Below are 24,355 nucleotides of genomic sequence, written 5' to 3'. Positions count from 1 at the left end.
CCCAAAACATAGCCATCCGTTGAGGGTGAAGAGATTTCTCGATCGCGAAATGCAGATTCTCAGTTCCCCAGATGCGCCGATTTTGCTTATTGACGAACACATCCAAATGAAAGTGGGTTCGTCGATAACCCATGCGCATGCTCATACTGATTCTCATCATGCCACGCGACCAGTGGTGCAGTTTGAACGTCCAATGCAAACCGTTCTGAAGTTATGACAATTTTATTTCACATAGTTAAATGATTGTCAGTCTGTACCTTTAAAGGTAAACAATAAGATTGCGACATCACAAATAAAAGAGAACATGAAAAACATAACAACACGAAATGTGTAACAACACACTGCAAGAATTTCGAGCAGGTCACAGAAACAAACATTGAGCGATTTATCAGCTCGTGAACTTACTATCAGCTGTAGTCTTCGGGCTACGGTATCTCTGCACGATGTAACCTAGCAACGAGAGATATTGCGTCCCGCTAGGGTGTGCGGCATGCTCCGCTTGTCTGAATTAAGAGGCCGCTGCCTGCAAAGTCTCGCTCTGAATGGTGTCCTCCGTGTAGTGGCTTTGAGTCAAATTAGACGACGAATCAAGTGCTCCTTTTCCTTGCGATGCCTGCCACCTTGTCTGTCTTCTGTCAACTCGTGGCACCGTGGCAGGAGACGCACTTTTTACACGGAATATGCGGAGACATGGGCGTGAAGATAATGTAGTCTGTTACGTTGGTCTAACAGCAGACCTATGGCAGCTGCGCCAACAGCTCTTATCTTCTTCATTCACTGCACCATGAGTGGAGTACCGAAAAGAATTTAACCCGGTGAGAAACATTTTAAAACAAGTACTTTGAGATACCTGTCTACCTCACTGGAGTGACTTGTGTGCTCCTGTGCGTGGTCAATGTATGATTGACCTAGGATAAACTTTCACTTAATTTGACTTGCCAAGCCGGCCGCGGGGGCCGAGCGGTTCTAGGCGCTTCAGTCCGGAACCGCGTGACTGCTACGGTCGCAGGTTCGAATCCTGCCTCGGGCACGGATGTGTCTGATGTCCTTAGGTTAGTTAGGTTTAAGTAGTTCTACGTTCTAGGGGACTGATGACCTCCGATGTTAAGTCCCATAGCGCTCAGAGCCATTTGAATTTTTTGACTTGCCAAGCTTCATTTACTGCTTCGGTGTCGTTGCAGGGCTTTGGTTTTGTTTTCCATTATAATGATTATGGCTCCTCTAGCAGAACGTAAAAGTATTTGTATACGTTAAATTATGACTGGTTTAAGAAGTGTTTCTTTCTATACAAATGTGCACTACATACGTGCACTATTCTGATGCTACTTCTTTGCTGATACCTATCCTAAGGTAGTTATTAAAATTTAATCCCCTGGGTAACTAGATTCTTCATTAAGAAGGATCTATTTAATGTTAATAGTTTTTTCATTTAATAGTATTAGCTTATAGGTAGCAGAATCCTGAAAGGGTTTCTCGTATTTACCATTAAGCTCTATTATGCACGCTCTATACCTTGTCTGTTTTTATATGTCTTATTGTATATATTGTATCTGTGTTCATTTATAATTGGAGTTTTTTATTGTTGTAACTCCTCTGCATGGACAGCGTAATGCACAAAAAAAAAAAAAAAAACAACTGCGGTATCTTACCAGGCAATATGCACATCGACACCTGCTAACATAGACCAGCTGCTTATTATGAGTTGAGTGCATTTAGAAACTAGCCACATATTTGCTGTTGTGGGACCCTTAACTGATATGCAAGCTAGGGGGCAGAATCATGATATTAAGCAAAGCACACCCAAGTGTGTTCATACTGAATCTGCACAAGTTATGTAACGCAATCTTTTAATGGATCTGATACAAATCCTACGTGGGGTCGCTAAACTCTCATACAATTTATTCATCAAATTAATTGATCAAAGTAGCCCTCCAAAAACGAAGATGGGAAAGGAGTCTGGTGAGTGTGACTGTTCATCAGATAAATGCCGTCCTAAAAATTTACAATTACTTCTACTTTCTTTACATAGAACACAAAATTGGTCTTGAATTTGTACAACGAATAATTATATGTATTAACGTAAAGCACTCCGTCTTCAGGCCACAAGTGACCCATCGGGACCATCCGACGGCCGTGTCATCCTGACTGAGGATGCGGATAGGAGGGGCGTGTGGTCAGCACACCGTTCTCCCGGTCGTTACGATGGTTTTCTGTGAACGGAGCCGCTACTATTCGGTCGAGTAGTTCCTCAATTGGCATCACGAAGCTGACTGCACCCCGAAAAACGGCAACGGTGCATGGGGGCCCGGATGGTCACCCATACAAGTGCCGGCTACACCTGACAGCGCTGAACTTCGGTGATCTGACGGGAACCGGTGTATCCACTGTCCTCTTTTTGAATTTTTGGAGGCTGAAAAATCAATCTAAAGCCTACAGGACTATATTACTGAGACATTGAGCGTGGTGATGACGGCTGTTACTTGTGGTCGGCGATACTGCGTGGAATGGGCCTCCATCATGGTGACCGATCGAAGAGCGAGCGCGAAAAAACTTTAGTGTTTGTCGGGTAGCCTGAAAAGTGAAACTACGAATGAAATTACATCGTAGCAAGAATGGCAAAATACACGACCGACTCCTGCGTCCGCCAGGAACCAATTTTCCAGTCAGTTCTCTTCCGTCCCCCGCCCAGAGAGGGACCGCTCCACTGTGCCAGAACTTGGCCCATAGTTGGCGATAAAGGAAAGTTCCACCAATTACTGCCATACAGAAATTTGTCTAGACTCCCATCATTCTGCTCTGTCAACCAAGGCGCCAACACCATTTATTCCAGCCGCCGACGATGACCGCAAACGTGTAGGCCTACTGACATAACAGTCGAGCAGCTCGTTACAGCCTTAGCCAGGTCACGCGCTGTGACCGCGTGGTTTGAGGCGCAATGTCACAAAATTCACGACCCCTCCCGGCGGACGTTCGAGTCTTCCATCGGGCATGGGTGTGTGTGTTGTCCTGAGCATAAGTTACTTTAAGTACTGTGTAAGTCTATGGACCGATGACCTCAGCAGTTTGTTCCCTTAGGAATTCACATATACAGGATGTTACAAAAAGGTACGGCCAAACTTTCAGGAAACACATAAAGAAAGAAAATATGTTATGTGGACATGTGTGCGGAAACGCTTACTTCCCACGTTCGAGCTCATTTTATTGCTTCTCTTCAAATCACATTAATCATGGAATGGAAACACACAGCAACAGAACGTACCAGCGTGACTTCAAACACTTTGTTACATAAAATGTTCAAAATGTCCTCTGTTAGCGAGGATACATGCATCCACCCTCCGTCGCATGGAATCCCTGATGGACTGATGCAGCCCTGGAGAATGGCGTATTGTATCACAGCCGTCCACAATACGAGCACGAAGAGTCTCTACATTTGGTACCGGGGTTACGTAGACAAGAGCTTTCAAATGCCCCCATAAATGAAAGTCAAGAGGGTCGAGGTCAGGAGAGCGTGAAGGCCATGGAATTGGTCCGCCTCTACCAATCCATCGGTCACCGAATCTGTTGTTGAAAAGCGTACGAACACTTCGACTGAAATGTGCAGGAGCTCCATCGTGCATTAACCACATGTTGTGTCGTACTTGTAAAGGCACATGTTCTAGCAGCACAGGTAGAGTATCCCGTATGAAATCATGGCGGTGAATCGAGGAAATACAGTACATACTGAAGAAACTAAAATGAGCTCTAATATGGAAATTAAGCGTTTCCGGACACATGTCCATGTAACATCTTTTCTTTATTTGTGTGTGAGGAATGTTTCCTGAAAGTCTGGCCGTACCTTTTTGTAACACCCTGTATTTGAACAGCCTCCGCTAGGACTTAGTGCCGGCAGCATTCCGGCAACGGTCGCCAAAGGAATACGATAACTGGGGTGCTATGTGTGGTGGCATTCTGCCGGCTATTCCGTGAAGCTCAGCGACTATTTCTGCGATACATTCCAAGCAACAGCACAGCTATGGCGCCGAGCTCACCCTTTCCTGCCCAAAACACGAGGCTTACATGATAAAACCGCCCGAGACACGATGAATACAGGAAGCACCCGTCGCTCTGTCACCTGAGACATGACATCGAGAGATAAAGCCGCCAGCCATGGACAGGTTGCGACTCCGTCCGCAATGACCAGTGACCTGACGTTCCCTCCATCTTCTGACCATTTGCTGCTATTGTGAGTGATTGGCCTCCTCACAACCCTAAGGTTACAGCTCGTCTCCAATGAAAATGAACAGCATTATGATACTCAAGCATCCTACTCCATATCATGTACATACCGATACGTAGCATCCGATTACTGACTTTGCGGACAGTGAAATACAATAGTGTTATGATATTAATTTGCATGTGGGCAAATTGAGATCTGAGAAATGCGTGGTAGGCTGCTCTGATGGTCTTTAACAACGGTATAAAGAGGCCAGAGGACCTGCCATCTTGCACATTAATGTAATTCCTTTATAAATGCTTTAATTGGCGATAGAGCATATGGTTAATTCTAATGTAAATACCGAAGGCGTGGCGAGATCGGCACGCACCATCGGCCTACTGACAGAGGGGCGAAAAAACTGACCAGATTAAACGAAGAAAGAATCAACGGGTTACGAATCAACCATTGTGTTCCATTCCTCTGCCTTCAAGAGGAGGCCTTTTTCCATCGGCCTGCAACTCTAAACACATCCAGTTGTCACAGTAACATTTCGTTCATATACCATCATTAAGAAACGACTACTAGGCCTATCGATGACATGGTTCATGTGGCAAAAGTGCGTTTGGTGCACGTATCTTCACCCTCAGAGAAGTTTGCTGTACAGCTTTGTAGTTACTGCTGCCATTTCGCTATTGTTTTGTAGGATATCAAGTGTCGGCGAGCGGACGCTGAAACAAATGTGCTTAGTTGGCCGAAGGCTTCCTATTTTGACCGATTTATGCCGTTATGCTGACTGAGTATCTATGCCAGACGCGAAAATGGAGGAAAAAAGAGAGGAAGGTCGAGAGGGGACTGTACTGTTCAAGCATTTTTTTTTTTTTTTTTTTTTTTTTTTTGCTAATCATTGTGACAACCGTTTAACCCATGTATTTCTTGTATCAAATCGCAATGGACTATCGTTTTCGCTGTAACTACCAGCCATGCCACAGATGGACGCATCGTTCATAATCACGAGTGCGAGCGTATAAAAAATTACACAAAAGTAGTTTTACAGACAATGGAGGGATGAAGCTTTCGCATGTGGCAAGGGGGGATTAAAATCATTTCCGTACGGCTCTGCCCTTATATACTTGTGCAGATTTTAGTTAAGAGCACCCCTGACATTGAATCAGTGTATTTTACTAGCAACTTCCATTCCCAAATGGCTCTGAGCACTATGGGACTCAACTTCTGAGGTCATTAGTCCCCTAGAACTTAGAACTAGTTTAACCTAACTAACCTAAGGACACCACAAACATCCATGCCCGAGGCAGGATTCGAACCTGCGACCGTAGCGGTCTCGCGGTTCCAGACTGCAGCACCTTTAACCGCACGGCCGCTTCGGCCGGCAACTTCCATTCCCATCTGCTCGCTCTCTACCTAGTGAGAAACGGTCTGTTCCGCTGCATTAGGAGTGAACAAGCAGCTAAAAATTCGTGAGGTACAACAACTTTGATTTTCAAAAGATACAAAAGATGGACAAGACAAAAGGATAAGTTAATCGTACTCAACTGCATATCTCTCTCGCTAATCAGGTGTGTGTGTGTGTGTGTGTGTGTGTGTGTGTGTGTGTGTGTGTGTGCGTGGTCTGATACGCAGGAGGCATCCTATACCTGCCAGGAACTAACCATCCAGGTTGTCATTCATTGTGAGTTGGCTAGTTGGCTATACATGCTGACATGTACATCTACTAAATGTCAAGCGGTATAGGTCTACACAATTATGATCAGAGGTATCATGGGTATAGCGTGCATGAAACTAATGAATGGTTCCCATTTTAATCTTAATTCCTAGCACAGCTTATTACAGCTTTACCTAATACGCTTTAAGTTACGTTTCAAGCGCTGGTATACTGTACGAGAGATTTAATTATTGCCCAAGGTACTGAGGTGTCATCGCACCAAAATTATTAAATACCGTTCTAGGAGTGATATGAACATAATAAACACTTATCTCCCACCACAGTCTGCGTGTCATTTACAGTAATGGAAAAAAAATCAGACCACCACTATGAGAATACATATCACATTTCCTTTAAACACGCGCTGTAACGGTCGTCAGCGTCAGTTACCTTTGAGACTGGACGTAGTGAGTTGATGTTAGTCAAAATGCCTTTACACCATTATCAAAATCTCACGGAGTTTGTAGCGGTCGCATAACACGGCTACGAGAGGCTGGATGTTTCTTCTGCGATGTTGGGGAAAGACTTGTCAGGAATCTAGCCACTGTACGTGATTGCTGGCAGCGGTGGTCATGAGAATGTACCGTCACAACAAGACTGGGCTCCGGACAACCACATGACACTACCGAGAGGGAAGACCATTGTGTCCGGCGCGTGGCTCTGGTGCATCGTACTGCATCTCAAACAGCAGTCTGAGCAGCAGCTGGCACCACAGTGACACAACGAATTGTTGCAAACGGGTTACTTCAAGGAAAGCTCTGAGCCAGATGCCCCGCAGCGTGCTTCCCACTGATCCCAAACAGCCGCCATTTGCAACTTCAGTGGCGTCAAGCGATAGCTCATTGGAGGGCAGAGTGGAGGTCTGTTGTGTTTTCTAATGAAAGCTGGATCTGCCGCGGAGCCAGTGATGGCCGTGTGTTGGTTAAGAGGTGGCCAATTGAGGGCCTTTAACCAACCTTTCCACGTGCTAGACACACTGTGCCTACACCTAGAGTGATGGCCTGGGATGAGGCTTCGTATGACAGCAGGAGCACTCTTGTGTTTATCCCATGCACCCTGACTGCAAATTTGTGCGTCATTCTAGTGATTCGATCTGCTGCGCTGCCATTCTTGAACAACATTACAGGGGGTGTTTTCCGACAGTATAACGTTCTCCCATATACTTCTGTTGTAGCACAATATTCTCTACACAGTGGCGACATTTTGATTTGTTGTGGTCGATTACCGGATCTGTCTCTAGTCGAGAGTAAATGGGACATCATCGGACGGCAACTGCAGCATCATCCGAAAACAGCATGAACTATCCCTGTACTGATCGCACAAGTGGAACAGCCATGGAACTCCGTCCCGCAATCTGATATCTGGCACGTGTACACCAGAATGTATGCATGTCTGCTAATTTGCGTTAAACATTCTGGCCATAACACAAGATATTATGTACCAACATTTCACATCCTCAGTGGTTTATCTCGCGCTTACTTTAACCTGTGATCCTGCAGTGTTAATCACTTAAATATGTTATGTAGACAAAGGTATTTCCGAAATTTCATTACTCTACATAAATTATTTTTTGGTGCTGCTACATTTTTACAGTCACTTCCGCACGGAATATCCTCCACGTCGAAAACTGTCGTTGAAAATTTTTTGCACCAATTAGATGCGTAGAACAACAGTCGGTCCCTGATAACCATCTCACATTGGTGATCGTCTCTTACGTGTTCGAGATAACGCTCACTAGTGATTCTGGCGTGTGGCCGGACTCTGTTTGTAGATAAGGCACCTCTTCGTGTCTTGTTACCTTATCACGCACTTCAGTGCATTTTTCACCATATTTTTGGCACTGACATCGTTGCAGCTGTCTCTCCGGCTTTAGAAGTGGTCTCGTCGCGTTCATTAGAAGATTCTTCTGCTTTCGGAATGACTGCAGCCTCAAGTTGTGGACTTGCACGTGCCTCACTTCTCGTTACATACAATCTCATAAGGGCGACGTGAGGTTGCACGGGAGCATATGCATGTCCTGTCCCCGGCCCTCTGAATTCTATTGACACCTGTGTGACGCTCTTTCCCGTCGCAACAGACCTATCATCAGCTTCCTCTGTATCTACCAGGTGCGTGGAACTGATCTCACGTCCTATTGACGGAATACTGACATCATCAAAGAACTCCTGTTCCTTCTTTAAAATTACTAGTCAGCTCCGGTGGCCCACTTATAAATACTTCTTCACCATTTTCGCGCTTGACTGTACAGACAGCATCCTCGGTCATGTTTGCATCCCACATGATCAGGCTCGGAAGCAAAATATAGGCCTATACCGTCCTCGTGCTCCACTTCATTACGACGCCTCTTTCCATCAGCACGTCAGCACGTTGAGCGAGAGCCCTCCAATAAAAATGACGCTTGCATAAATCCCGTTTCGTCCCTCACTGGGCTATGTTTTTTCATGCGTTGTATTCTACATCTACATCTACATCTACATCGTTACTCTGCAATTCACACTCAAGTGCCTGGCAGAGGGTTCATCGAACCATTTTCATACTACACCTAAATCTTTCCGTTCGAGCTCTGATTTCTCTTATTTTATTATGATGATCATTTCTCCCTACGTAGGTGGGTGTCAACAAAATATTCGGAAGAGAAAGTTGGTGACTGAAATTTCGTAAACAGATCTCGCTGCAAAGAAAACCGCCTTTGTTTCAGTGATTGCCACCCCAACTCGCGATTCATATCAGTGACACTCTCACCCCTGTTCGCGATAACACGAAACGAGATGTCCTTCTTTGCACTTTTTCGATGTCCTCCGTCAGTCCTACCTGGTAAGGATCCCACACCGCGCAGCAATATTCCAGCAGAGGACGGATAAGTGTAACGTAGGCTGTCTCTTTAGTGGGTTTGTCGCACCTTCTCAGTATTCTGCCAACAAAGCGCAGTCTTTGTTTCGCCTTCCCCACAATATTATCTATGTGGCCTTTCCAATTTAAGTTGCTCCTAATTGTAATTCCTAGGTATTTAGTCGAATTGACAGCGCTTAGGTTTGTACGATTTATCGTATACCCAAAATTTATCGCGTTTCTTTTAGTACCTATGTGGATGACCTCGCACTTTTCTTTGTTTCGTGCCAATCGCCACTTTTCGCACCAGACAGAAATTCCCTCCACATCATTTTGTAACTTGACCGTCTGATGATTTTACTAGACGGTAAATTACAGCGTCATCTGCAAACAATCTAAGGAGGCTGCTCAGATTATCACCTAGATCATTTATGTAAATCAGGAACAGCTGAGGGACTATGACACTATCTTGCGGAACGCCAGATATTAATTCCGTTCTACTCGATGATTTACCGTCCATCACTACGAACTGTGACCTCTCTGAGAGGAAATAACGAATCCAGTCACACAACTGAGACGATACTCCATATGCACGCAATTTGATTAATAGTCGCTTGTGAGGAACGTTATCAAAACCTTCTGGAAATCTAGGAATATGGAATCTATCTGAGATCCCTTGTCGACAGCACTCATTACTTCATGGGAATAAAGAGCTAGCTGCGTCGCACAAGAACGATATTTTCTGAATCCGTGTTGTTTATGTATCAGTAAGTCATTTTCTTCAAGGTGATTCATAATGTTCTAGTACAGTATATGCTCCAAAATCCTACTGCAAATTGAGGTCAGTGATATGGGTCTCTAACTCAATGGGTTACTCCTATTTCCTTTCTTTAATGTTGGTGTGACCTGTGCTTCTTTCCAGTCCTTAGGAACAGACCTTTCGTCAAATGAGCGGTTGCATATGATTGCTAAGAAAGGCACTATTGTGTCTGCATACTCTGAAAGGAACCTGGTTGGTAAACCATCTGGACCGGAAGACTTGAGTTTCTTAAGTGATTTGAGTTGTTTCGCAACACCTAAGACATCTATTTTTATGTCACTCGTGCTAACAGCTCTTCTGGTTTCAAATTCTGGAATATTTGCTTTGGCTTCTTTCGTTAAGGAATTACGGAAAACTGTATTTAGTAACTCAGCTTTAGTGGCACCATCATCGGTAACGTTTCCATGGCTATCGCGCAGTGACGGTATTGACTGTTTTTTGCCACTGCTGTAATTTACATACGACCAGAATCTCTTTGGGTTTTCTACCATATTTTGAGACAATGTTTCATTGTGGAAACTATTAAAAGCATCTCGCATTGACGTCCGCACTAAATTTCGAGCTTCCGTGAAACTTAGCCAGTCTTGGGGTTTCTGCGTTCTTTTGAACTTGGCATGCTGTTTTCGTTGCTTCTGCAACAGTGTTCTGACGTGTTTTGTGTACCATGGCTGATCAGTCCCGCCTCTTATCACCTTATGCGCTATGAATCTATCTTTCGCTGTCGATACTGTGTCTTTGAATTTGAGCCATATTTGATCTACACTTACATAATTAGCTTGGAAGGAATGGAGACTCTCTCCTAGGAAGGCATCAAGCGAAATTTTATCTACTGTTTTAAATAGAGATATTTTGCGTTTATTTTTAGTGGTTTTTAACCTCGCTACAATGACCTTGTGTTCACTAATTCCTGTATCCGTCATGACGCTCTTTATTAGATCAGGATTATTCTTGGCTAAGAGGTCAATTGTGTTTTCGCATTTACAATTTGTGTGGGCTTATGAACTAATTGTTCAGAGTAATTCTCAGAAAAAATCATTTAGTACAATTTCCGAATGTGTTTTCTGTCTACCACCGGCTTTGATCATGTACACTCCTGGAAATTGAAATAAGAACACCGTGAATTCATTGTCCCAGGAAGGGGAAACTTTATTGACACATTCCTGGGGTCAGATACATCACATGATCACACTGACAGAACCACAGGCACATAGACACAGGCAACAGAGCATGCACAATGTCGGCACTAGTACAGTGTATATCCACCTTTCGCAGCAATGCAGGCTGCTATTCTCCCTTGGAGACGATCGTAGAGATGCTAGATGTAGTCCTGTGGAACGGCTTGCCATGCCATTTCCACCTGGCGCCTCAGTTGGACCAGCGTTCGTGCTGGACGTGCAGACCGCGTGAGACGACGCTTCATCCAGTCCCAAACATGCCCAATGGGGGACAGATCCGCAGATCTTGCTGGCCAGGGTAGTTGACTTACACCTTCTAGAGCACGTTGGGTGGCACGGGATACATGCGGACGTGCATTGTCCTGTTGGAACAGCAAGTTCCCTTGCCGGTCTAGGAATGGTAGAACGATGGGTTCGATGCCGGTTTGGATGTACCGTGCACTATTCAGTGTCCCCTCGACGATCACCAGTGGTGTACGGCCAGTGTAGGAGATCGCTCCCCACACCATTATGCCGGGTGTTGGCCCTGTGTGCCTCGGTCGTATGCAGTCCTGATTGTGGCGCTCACCTGCACGGCGCCAAACACGCATACGACCATCATTGGCACCAAGGCAGAAGCGACTCTCATCGCTGAAGACGACACGTCTCCATTCGTCCCTCCATTCACGCCTGTCGCGATACCACTGGAGGCGGGCTGCACGATGTTGGGGCGTGAGCGGAAGACGGCCTAACGGTGTGCGGGACCGTAGCCCAGCTTCATGGAGACGGTTGCGAATGGTCCTCGCCGATACCCCAGGAGCAACAGTGTCCCTAATTTGCTGGGAATTGGCGGTGCGGTCCCCTACGGCACTGCGTAGGATCCTACGGTCTTGGCGTGCATACGTGCGTCGCTGCGGTCCGGTCCCAGGTCGACAGGCACGTGCACCTTCCGCCGACCACTGGCGACAACATCGATGTACTGTGGAGACCTCACGCCCCACGTGTTGAGCAATTCGGCGGTACGTCCACCCGGTCTCCCGCATGCCCACTATACGCCCTCGCTCAAAGTCCGTCAACTGCACATACGGTTCACGTCCACGCTGTCGCGGCATGCTGCCAGTGTTAAAGACTGCGATGGAGCTCCGTATGCCACGGCAAACTGGCTGACACTGACGGCGGCGGTGCACAAATGCTGCGCAGCTAGCGCCATTCGACGGCCAACACCGCGGTTCCTGGTGTGTCCGCTGTGCCGTGCGTGTGATCATTGCTTGTACAGCCCTCTCGCAGTGTCCGGAGCAAGTATGGTGGGTCTGACACACTGGTGTCAATGTGTTCTTTTTTCCATTTCCAGGAGTGTATTTTCGTCAACAAATCCAGGGTAGATTGAAGTCTCCATCAATTATAATTGTATGAGTGGCGTACGTATTTGTAATGAGATTCAAGTTTTCTTTGAACCGTTCAGCTATTGTATCATCTGAGTCGGGGGGTCGGTAGAAGGAGCCAATTATTATTTTGGTTCGGCTGTTGAGTATAACGTCTACCCATATTAATTCGCAGGAACTACTTATTTCAACTTCACTACAAGATTAACTACTACCAACAGACACAAACACACCACCATCTACTTTATTTAATGTATCCTTTCTGAAAACGGTTTGCGCCTCTGTAAAAATTTCGGGAGAATTTATCTCCGGCTTTAGGCAGCTTTCTGTATCTATAACGATTTCAGCTTCAGTGTTTCTTTTGGCACCAAACGCTGTAGTAAGTGAAAATTCTCAACAGGAGTCTCCGTCAATATCCTGCCGCTCCCCACTAGTTTCCTATAAGCCGGAACGGCACGGGCATCTCCTCACAACTCATTTCCAGACAAGCTCTAATCCGAATCACATCCACACATATTCCTACGAGGGGACACTGGTTTTCTGCCTTTTCCGGCATTGTTAGGTCTTCACAATACTGTCCCACATCCCGCTGTGCTTGTGGTCGCCAGTATAACACTTCGCGCGGTTGGTAATCCCAGTGCATGAACTGCACTGGAAAACCTTATTGCCGCTAACATTGCCTTTCCCTTGTTTCGGACCTACGACGTCACTGGTTTCGTGACCCTCGGAGACGATCCTGCACATCATTTCCATCTGCATGGCGCAAGCGTCGGTTCCGAGGTCGTCCCCGGTCTCACCTAAGTGCGTCATTCTTCCCATCCGCCGTATTCTGCCGATATGGAGCGTAACTGCACGGGATCGTATTCTGGCTGGTCTGTCTTTCTATTGCGTCGAAGCACCTCAAAGACCGTAGAAGGTGCTCCTTTGGCCGTACCCCGATGAATGTGCGTTGCACTTCTACAGGGAATTTTGAACACAAAGTGCAAAGGCCAGACCCAACCCATAATTCCATCGTCTAGATAGCTCCCCAGATAAGGATGGGAATTATCGATGAAAGAACCCGTTTACGGTTATAGCGGTTTCCTTCCACGCCAGTTTAAAGTGACTGTTAAAACGGCACAAAGTAACTGGTATCTAAGATGACCCAAAATACCGAAAATCTGTTCTTTATTCCTACATGTTCCTGTCATCAACGTAGAAATGGAACAAAGACTGGAAAATTGGGACTACCTCAGTTTCAAGACACATGGGATCAAAATACAAGAAGCAAATGAAGAAGAAGTTAGTATTTCCATCGTTTGCTGCTTATCCCGAAAAGTGATAAGTGATTGAATAGTCCAAAAACAAATGGTATTCTCCTACTGATACTAACATTTTGAATCTTTGCTCAAAAACCACCTTGTAATTGGGATCATACCACTATTTAAACATTACGAATAATCAATGCTATAGGGTGAAAAGTTGGATTGAAGAACTCTATTTTTCTTGTTAATTTGTCCGTTTTCAAGGGCTATAAGCAGTTAAAGGTATATTATGTAGACACAGGCAGTAGATCAGACGCTTTCCATTTTTATTGAAATTATGAATGAATTGTTATGTTTTCAATCTACTACTCTTACCAGAATTTCCGTTCTCTTTTGCTATATCACTTCGTAAAATATTTCCAGACTACGGTTGATGCCATTTTCTTGACCGGAGACGACAGTGAAAACTACCATGTAGACCAGAAGGGGTAAGCCTAGCCCACTGCATGTACACTCGTACAAACACATACGCCACGTCTCATGGTAACAGGTACATTATTGTCTCAGCAACACTGTTTCTTATGCTATGCCTTTGTTATTCGTCACCGTCTGCATTACTATTTAAACAACACTGATCGATTTTACCGTTTTCTACAGAGATCGCCAGAAAAATGTATACACACTTTAAGGAACGAAAACTGTTACTTAAGTGTTTCTATTACATTTAATAATTGATCACACATGTTGTACAAACTTCACTTTAGCACTTGGTTACTTTAAATCTACATCTGCATCTACATCTACAAGGATACTCTACAAATCTCATTTAAGTGCCTGACAGAGCGTTCTTCGAACCACCTCCACAAGTCTCTGATATTCCATTCTCGTATAGCGCGCGGAAAGAACGAACACCTATATCTTTGAGTACGAGCTCTGATTCCCTTATTTTATCGTGGTGATTGTTTCTCCCTATGTAAGTCGGTGACAACAAAATATTTTCGCATCCGGAGGAGAAAGCTGGTGATTTGAATTTTGTGAGACGATAACGTCGCAACGAAAAATGCCTTTCTTTTAATGATGTCCAGCCCAAATCCTGTATCATTTTTGTGACACTCTCTCCCATATTTCGCGATAATACAAAACGTGCTGCCTTTCTTTGAATTTTTTCGAAGTACTCCGTCAGTCCTATCTGGTAAAAGATCCCACACAGCGCAGCAGTATTCTGAAAGAGGACGGAGAAGTGTAATGTAGGCAGTCTCCTTAGTAGACATGTTACATTTTCTAAGCGTCCTGCTAATAAAACGCAGTCTTTGGTTAGCCTTCCCCACAACACTTTCTATGTGTTCCTTCCTTAAGTTGTTCGTAATTGTAATACCTATGCATTTAGTTGAATTAAAGGCTTTTAGATTAGACTGATTTATCGTGTAACCGAAACTTAACGAATTCCTTTTAGCACTCATGTGGATGACCTCACACTTTTCGTTATTTAGGGTCAACTGCCAATTTTCGCACCATTCGGATATCTTTTATAAATCGTTTTGATCTTCTGATGACGTTATTAGTCGATTAACGACAGCGTCATCTGCAAGCAGCCTAAGACGGCTGCTCAGATTTTCTCAGAAATCGTTTATACAGATAAGGAACAGCAAAGGGCCTATAACACCACCTTGGGGAACTCCAGAAATCACTTCTGTTTTACTCGATGACTTTCCGCCAGTTACTACGAACTGTGACCTGTCTGACAGGAAATCACAAATCCAGTCACATAACTGAGACAATATTCCGTAAGCACGCAATTTCTCTACAAGCCACTTATGTGATACAGTGTCAAAAGCCTTCGGGAAATCCAGAAATACGGAATCTATCTGCAATCCCTCATCAACAGCACTCAACACTTCATGTGAATAAAGAGCTAGTTGTGTTTCACAGGAACGATGTTTTCTAAAACGACGTTTTCTAAAACGATGTTTTCTAAACCCATGTTGACTGTGAGTCAATAGACTGTTTTCTTCGAGGTAATTTATAATATTTGAACACAATATATGTTCCAAAATCCTGCTGCATATCGACGTTAACGATATGGGCCTGTAATTTAGTGTATTACTCCTACTGCCATTCATGAATGTCGGTGTGACCTGTGCAACTTTCCAATCTTTGGGTACGGTTCTTTCGTCAAGCGAACGGTTGTGTATGATTCTTAAGTAAGGAGCTAATGCATCAGCATACTCCGAAAGGAACCTAATTGGTATACAGTCTGGACCAGAAGACTTGCTTTTATTAAATGATTTAAGTTGCTTCACTATTCCGAGGATATTTACTACTACGTTACTCATGTTGGCACCTGTTCTCGATTAGAATTCTGGAATATTTACTTCGTCTTCTTTTGTGAAGGCTTTTTGGAAGGCTGTGTTTAGTAACTCTGCTTTGTCAGCACTGTCTTCGATAATATCTCCAATGCTATCGCGCAGAGAAGGCATTGATTGTTTCTTGCCGCTAACATATTTCACATACGACCAGAATCTCTTTGAATTTTCTGCCAGGTTTCGAGGCAAAGTTTCGTTGTGGAAACTGTTATAAACATCTCGCATTGAAGTGTGCGATAAATTTAGAGCTTCTGTAAAAGATTGCCAATCTTGAGGATTTTGCGTCTGTTTAAATTTGGGTATGTCTATTTCGTTGTTTCTGCTAACGTGTTCTAACCCATTTTGTGTACCAAGGAGGATCAGCTCCGTCGTTTGTTAATTTATTTATTATAAATCTCTCAATTGTCTGCCGATACTATTTCGTGAATTCAAACCACATCTGGTCTACACTTATATTATTAATTTGGAATGAGTGGAGATTGTCTCTCAGGAAGGTGTCAAGTGAATTTTTATCTGCTTTTTTGAATAGATATATTTTTCGCTTATTTTTGGAGGATTTGGGGATTACGACATTCAATATCGCTACGACAATCCTGTGTTCACAAATCCCTGTATCGGGTTTGATGCTTGGTTATTAACTCAGGATTATTTGTTCCTAAGAGGTCAAGTGTGTTTTCACAACCGTTTACTATTCGCTTGGGCTCATGAACTAACTGCTCGAAATAATTTTCAGAAAATTCGTTTAGCACAATTTCGGATGATATTTTATATATACCCCCGGAATTAAACATGTATTTTCGACAACATATCGAGGGCAAATTAAAGTCACCAACTATTACCGTACGAGTCGGGAACGTCTTTGAAATCAAACTCAAGTTTTCTTTGAACCTTTCAGCAACTATATCATCTGAATTGGGAGATCGGTAAAAGGATCCTATTATTATTTCATTCCGGTTACCAACAATGGTCTCTGCCATTACTAACTCACAGGAAGTATCTCCTTCAATTTCAGTACAAGATAAACTACTTCTAACAGCAACAAACCCGCCACCGCCAACAATGTTTAGCCTATCCTTTCCGAACACGGTTAGGTTCTTCCCAAAAATTTCGGCTCAGCTTACTTCCGGCTTTAGCCACCTTTCAGTGCCTATAACGTTTTCAGCATCAGTGCTTTCTACACTACTGGCCATTAATATTGCTACACCACGAAGATGACGTGCTACAGACGCGAAATTTAACCGACAGGAAGAAGTTGCTGTCATATGCAAATGATTAGCTTTTCAGAGCATTCTCACAAGGTTGGCGCAGGTGGCGACACCTACAAAATGCTGACATGAGGAAAGTTTCCAACCGATTCCTCACACGCAAACAGCAGTTGACCGGCGTTGCCTGGTGAAACGTTGTTGTGATGCCTCGTGTAAGGAGGAGAAATGCGTACCATCACGTTTCCGACTTTGATAAAGGTCGGATTGTAGCCTATCGCGATTGCGGTTTATCGTATCGCAACATTGCTGCTCGCGTTGGTCGAGATCCAATGACTGTTAGCAGAATATGGAATCGGTGGGTTCAAGAGGGTTATACGGAACGCTGTGCTGGATCCCAACGGCCTCGTATCGCTAGCAGTCGAGATGACAGGCATCTAATACACATGGCTGTAACGCATCGTGGAGCCACTTCATGATCCCTGAGTCAACAGATGGGGACGTTTGCAAGACAACAACCGTCTGCACGAACAGTTCGACGACGTTTGCAGCAACATGGACTATCAGCTCGGAGACCATGGCTGCGGTTACACTTGACGCTGCATCACAGACAGGAGCGCCTGTGATGGTGTACTCAACGACGAACCTGGGTGCACGAATGGCAAAACGTTATTTTTTCGGATGAATCCAGGTTCTGTTTACAGCATCATGATGGTCGCATCCGTGTTTGGCGACATCGCGGTGAACGCACATTGGAAGCGTGTATTCGTCATCGCCATAGTGGCGTATCACCCGACGTGATGGTATGGGGTCACCTCTTGTTCGCATTGACGGCACTTTGGACAGTGGACGTTGGTTGCATTTCAGATGTGTTACGACCCGTGGCTCTACCCTTCATTCGATCCCTGCGAAACCCTACATTTCAGTAGGATAATACACGACCGCATGTCCTGTACGGACCTTTCTGGATACAGAAAATGTTCGACTGCTGCCCTGGCCAGCACATTCTCCAGATCTCTCACCAATTGAAAACGCCTGGTCAATGACTGAACTGTGGTATCGTGGGAAAGCTGCATGAGCAGCTGTACGTGTACACGCCATCCACGCTCTATTTGACTCAATGCCCAGGCGTATCAAGGCCGTTATTACGGCCAGAGGATGTTGTTCTGGGTTCAAACGGTTCAAATGGCTCTGAGCACTATGGGACTTGAACATCTGTGGTCATCAGTCCCCTAGAACTTAGAACTACTTAAACCTAACCAACCTAAGGACATCACACACATCCATGCCCGAGGCAGGATTCGAACCTGCGACCGTAGTAGTCGCGCGGTTCCGGACTGAGCGCCTGAACCGCTAGACCACCGCGGCCGGCGGTGTTGTTCTGGGTACTGATTTCTCAGGATCTATGTACCCAAACTGCGTGAAAATGTAATCACATGTCAGTTGTAGTATAATATATTTGTCCAATGAATACCCGTTTCTCATCTGCATTTCTTCTTGGTGTATCAATTTTAATGGCCAGTAGTGTATTAGCGCTTGGAACTCTGGTACTTTCCCAACACAGCTACGACAATTTACAACTGTTATACCAGTGGTAAATGTTATAAATGTTTACCATGTAGCTATACAAATAACAGAATGACGAGCAGTTGCCGCTACTACGTCAGTCATTGTTACAGTGGAGATCGCTGCACATGTCGCTGTTAATCTCCTGGCGAAGTTACTCCAGCGTGCGTGGCGTACGTCGATAGACGTTGGCTTTCACAGTTTAGACGTTGTCTTTCACGATTCCCCAGAAGTAAAAGACCATAGGTGTTAGATCTGGCGCCCATGGAAGGAACTAAATGGGCGTTTTTCGTCCAATGCAATGCCCCGGCAAATTGTCACCCAGAAAAGCTTGTACGGTTAGATGGGAGTGTGGTGGCGCCCCGCAGTCTTGTAGAAGACCTCTGTATCAGCCCCAGAAAACGGACGTATACCTGGCAAAATTGATGTGCGTAACATTTTCAGTTACATTTCTAGAGTGACAGTAGCGCCAAATAAAAAGCGTCCCACTAAGCGCCTGGATGATAGTCCACACCACACATGAATCTCTAATAGATTGATCGCTTTATCCATATAAACATGCGGATTTTTCTGTGCCTGTTATACCGACTCACTGTTCCATTAAGTTTAAATTGTTCCTCGTCACTCCACACTACCTTCGTCACAAATTGTTCGTCATCAGTTACCATCTGCTGATACCATTCGCAAAATTGCATTCAGCGATCAGGATCGCCAGCATTAATCTCGTGCATTAACTGTGGAATGTAAACTTCACACTTTGCAGCTTTCAGAATTCTTCGCTCACTTGTACTGCTAACCCCCACTTTACGTGCACATTGCGTAGCAGACTTCTGTGGAGAATTAACAAACCTTTCCAACTCGAGAGCCGACGAAGCAGGACTTGCAGCTGTACGCTGTGTTCCTGATGTTCCTTTGAGTATATCACAAATCGTTCCATGTAATTCAAACTTGGTCATTGATGCGTTTAATTGTTAGGCGGGTTGGCGGTTCTGTTTCGAAACCCCGCCTCCACTGACGTTGCACTTCAACGACATTATCAAACTTGTAAAACCACTTCTCAATACATTTTCATTGCTCGAATGTCAAGCGTGCTCCAGCCATTTTGTTTTGTCAATACCGAGATGAAAGTGCTGTTGAGCCAAAAACCATACTAGAACACACTCGTAACTCAAATCGAACGACTACATCTATACCTCGATACAGCCTGACAAAGAGTGTATACATTTTCCTGGCGGGCTCTGGATAAAAACGCAATATTTCAAGGCAATACATATTTTAGGAATACAGTTTATTAAAAAAATGAAAGACTTTAGCAGGGTTGCTATAGCGAACTTTGTTTTTTTAGCTGGGTAATAGTAAAAAATAAAAAAAGCACCTGTTATAACTGAGACCAAATAAATGCCGAAAACTAGCGGTATCGGTTTTAACCAGTCAGCTTTTCCCAACGCTACGCACAGGACAGCGTAAAGTGCGGCATAAGCTACCACCAACTGTCGCTGCCGTGGCGCACGCTGTTTTCGGTAAATGTTTATTTTTGCGTTCGCCTGCTCGCCAACTTTCTAGTGTGTAGCCAAGACTATTGTGCAGAAAAATTCATATGTGCTGCTTACGCCTCTTCTTCATCCTGAGTTTGACTTGTCACAAGTAGCGCGTTGCGTTTAACTCTTCCTTTCGCACGTAAATATGTCTCTAGATTTCTCTAGTACGCTCACCGATGAACGCTCCGTTTACGATCAAACCTGGTCAGTAGTATACGGATCCCGTGCGTTGGGAATATTGAAGGTGAATAGGCCGACAAGGGCTGTGTCCCATAACCATTTCCCTACCGAATTCGCTTCAAAAACCGACGTTTCGTTCCCATCTGCGGAGAACATTTTCAAGGTGGATCGTAGCTTTAGTGAATGTCCCTTTCGCAACACCCTTGCTCGCTACTGACTACGGCAAAATTTCGCTTCCTCGAGTTTCCTCGCAGTGTGATGACGTCACATGTTACGAATAGTGATCGCAATTGGCTGTTGTCGACTGCCGTCGTCTGCTGTTACTGTCATCCCATGGTGGAAGACTGGTACACATCTTCTTCAGCACCAGAATCCAAATTTCGTTCAATTTCACGACCTCCTCCTTCCTATTGAAATTCCTGGGGTGTTTCACAATCTCTACGGCCTCTCTCTACAGACATTCTTGGTATCGCTTGTGGCTGCCAGTACTTGAGTCCTATCGAAATGAATGTGGTGGTCGCCTGCCTGTAAAACATGTTCCGCAACAGCTGATCTGCCGATCTCCCGTTTTCTGCAATTGCCCTTGTGCCCTAAGAGTCGTTTTTTGACAGTTCTTTTTGTAGTACCCTCGTGCACCTCCCCACAGTTTCACGGAATCCTATAGATTCCAGCTTCTTCCAGCGGTGCAATGTTTTGCTGATACAAACAGTCATCATCTTTGAACTGCTATACACGCAGTGCAAAGTGCTGCAAAGTGTGTGCGGAGGACATTTTCAAGGTGGATCGTAGCTTCGTTGAATGTCCTATTCACACCCTGGCTCGCTACTGACTACGGAAAATACGCAAAATACGAGGACTACACACTAACCGCGAATATAATCCGCATACCGTCAGACCACCTCCTCCGCACTTCACTCTTGCTTCTGTATATTTTGGCCCATAAGATTCTGCAGACGTTCGCCAAACTCAAACCCTTCCGTCGGATGGCCACATCGTGAAGACGGATACCTCACCCCAACTCACTCGTTTCCAGTCATCCACTATCAAGCGTCACCATTTGAAACGTCACTTTGTACTGACTACAGAAATGCGTGGCTTATGAAGGTCTGAATTCCTGGTAGCATTTTGTAACTCACGAGTGATTCCTTCGGCTTTCATGTGAATTTTACAACCACCCTCCGCAGAGCTGGACGGCCCTTATAAGACGCTGTCTACAGGTGCATACCAACTATACCCCATGATATGCAATGACGTGTTACTGCAGTCCACTCGAACATCTCCGTTGATATGCTAGCACGTATGCAGCAGTCGCTCCACACCAGACTGGTAGCTTGTACTGCCGCTGCAGGTGGCCATTTTTAACACAACCTGAGATGGTCATTTGTCTCGTTACCCGTCAGAGTCCACTCAACTAGTGTATGCACTCGTGTTGTTTTTTAGTGTGCGGTACCACAGCTATTTTACAAGTATTGGTGTGGATACTTTTCAGAATACGATACCTCATAAACCACTCTCACTAGAATCATGCACCAAACGCTACTGACATTCCAGTTTACCCTATTTTCAGCCTCTTGATGTGAAAAGTCATTGTTTCATTAAGAAGTGTGTATTTGCAAAAAAAAAAAAAAACACTTTCTAAGTATTATTATAATTTGGTTATTGACTAACAGTGCAAGTCCCTGACCGCCAATACATTCTGTGAAAACTGCTCATCAATAGCACTTTGCATTTCCACAATATCTGCTGTGTAAGTTTTCGGTGATTTGCCCCGTATATGAAGACTGGCAAAGATACTTCATAGGTATATGAAGATGGTATCTGTTCTTTGGGACATGTCCGAAAGATCACATGCAATCTTCATAGATATATAGTTAAGGCTCACCGGCCATTTGACCATCTTCTTCCATGCGGATTCACAAACAGTGCCCGAACTCTTACGGGAATCGGCGGTAAAGCCGCGAGTAATGAGTATGATGGGCAGGGTCACTATGAATATAGTGCGGGACAATAAGCTGAGAATGTGTGTCTCACGGGAGACGTGCCCGAGATAAGTCCCTGCAGTCGCACTATCCTCTGTGTCCTCGGTGGCTCAGATGGATTGCCGGAACGATCGCTCAGCGTGTTCGGTCAGAGAGCTGGGTGGAAGGATGAACAAAAGAACATGAACGGATGTCGTGTGACGGTCGGCAACAACCAAATACAACGATCAACAACGAAAAAAAAAAATGGATAGGGCGTCTGCCATGTAAGCAGGAGATCCCGGGTTCGATTCCCGATCGGGGCACACATTTTCAACTGTCCCCGTTGACTTATATCAATGCCTATATGCAGCTAAGGGTATTCATTTCATTGTAATTTCATACTTCATATGTGTGAGTGTAATTGCGGTGCGTGTCGTAATTTTTGCACTGTCGCTTTTAAAAACCTTCGACAATTATGACACCTGCATAGTCAAAACAGTGACAGTTTTTGTGCCGGATAATTATTCACTCTTCAAACTTCTCATTGGCGTCTGTGACATTAAAACGTTATGTATTTTAATAAACAGCCCATTTGGAGCTACGGTCATAAAATTTGTCAGTGTTTTATTTTGTATGTGTAAAACTCCCCACAAGAGAAATACACAGATTGTGGAGCACTAAGTGTGTGATAACAGCCACTTACCTGGAAGCGGAGATCATCAACTGGTGCCTCCGCAAACGGAATGCCTTGAAACATGAACATGGGTTTGCCTGTTAACGTTTCGGACATCTGACCCCTCAATGTGCCTTCTTCTATGTCCACTGTAACATACTCGACAGCCTGTAAAATATTTAAGGAAAACAATAAAAATTACATCATATTAATAACAAGCTTGAAAATATCAAACAGCAGATTGGTGACCCCTTTCAAGTTACGAAGTATCGCTCTGAACGTTTGAAATATGGTTTCACTGAAGTACAAGGAAAAAGCAACAGCGGACTGTATGCAAGACATAAGGTACTTTAGAGACCGTGTGAAAACATGATCATCAGAGCTTGTGGAAAACGAGTAAAAAAATAGGGAAAGACGAAATGTGCAATGGTTATTTCACTGTCGCAGAAATATTGTCAGAAGACAAAGGTTACCGAAAGAAACTTCCGAAGCTTCCTGTCGCGTATATCTTTTTAGTATGCTATAAAGGAAGTTACATTGTTTCACAAAAAGAAAAAAAAAGCTGGTTCTGTTGAGAATTTAGTGTTCCTCTGCGGCCTTCAAGGTCTCATTTAATACATTTTGAAACGTCGAACTACGTTTCGATGAAGAGAGCTACGAACTAAAATTGTAGATTCTTTTGTGAAATTGAAACTAAGTCCCTGTGAAATACGTAGCGATTAATAAACGATTCTTTCTAGTGACATAGCACAGTGTGTTTTTCTTGTTGTAACATGTACACACACTGTATGATGCAGAATGCGTTGTGCGAAAAGTAATTAGTTATGCTGAGTAAATTGATGTACTTACTGATATGGCGACTGGCATTAAACAGAGGTGTAAAATTGCAAATAAGCGAAGTGTCGCCATTGTCTTGGAGATCTCCTTTACTTAAACGATAGCTGTTGGTGACCTAACTGGGTAACTCTGTCTGAGTCTTCATAGAAAAACTAACGTCAGTAATGATGCGCTTAACCAAACGATAACCAGAAGGAAAGTAAACAACCTATATTTGTAATGAAAATAACCGATGTTGTTCGGCTTTAGTTAACAACAGACGATCTGATGAAATAATTAGCCAGTAGCATTCCTTTGCTCCATTTATAGATGGCTCTTCCGAAGTAATCAGTAGATAAAGTTTTATCATGTTATCACATTATTGCACGTCTTGTGAAACACAAGGAAGATTTGTTATATAATCGACCTGTAACAAAGAATACATGCTTACTAGCAGAGTGCTTTCAAAGATGTGCTCCTCTACTGAAGTAAATAGAAGTGATAAATAATGAACTGAACTATTTTACTAAGAATGTAAGATACAGTATAATTTGCCTGACCACACCGCAACATGTATCTTATAAGGGAATTGTAAAAAACAACAGCACGAGCAGCTGAGTATAAGTATCGCATAAAAGAAAATTGTAATACCTTGAATGATAACATTTTACCACAATGGCCCTTACCGGTTGAAATGAAATCTCCCTTTATT

General features: G+C 44.1%; 1 protein-coding gene across 8 annotated transcripts in view; it reads right to left on the bottom strand.

Moving 5' to 3' along the window:
• The window catches only part of LOC126236941 (esterase FE4-like), a 796,743-nt gene extending 772,821 nt beyond the window's left edge, over nt 1-23,922 (bottom strand). For all 8 annotated transcript variants that reach the window (XR_007545010.1, XR_007545011.1, XR_007545009.1 and 5 more), the window contains exons 1-2: nt 23,677-23,922; nt 22,858-22,995 (exon numbers count right to left, since the gene is read on the bottom strand). Coding sequence is in view for 5 of the 8 variants with exons in the window: in XM_049946635.1 (XP_049802592.1) it covers nt 22,858-22,995; nt 23,677-23,736 (198 nt within the window). In the remaining 3 variants the exon portion in view is untranslated. The remainder of the gene's footprint in view (nt 1-22,857; nt 22,996-23,676) is intronic.
• Between the last annotated feature and the right edge of the window lie 433 nt (nt 23,923-24,355).

Source organism: Schistocerca nitens, chromosome 2 (assembly GCF_023898315.1).
Source record: "Schistocerca nitens isolate TAMUIC-IGC-003100 chromosome 2, iqSchNite1.1, whole genome shotgun sequence".
NCBI lineage: Eukaryota > Metazoa > Arthropoda > Insecta > Orthoptera > Acrididae > Schistocerca > Schistocerca nitens.
The sequence above is the reverse complement of the archived record's forward strand: the minus strand, read 5'-3'. Positions and strand labels throughout refer to the sequence as shown.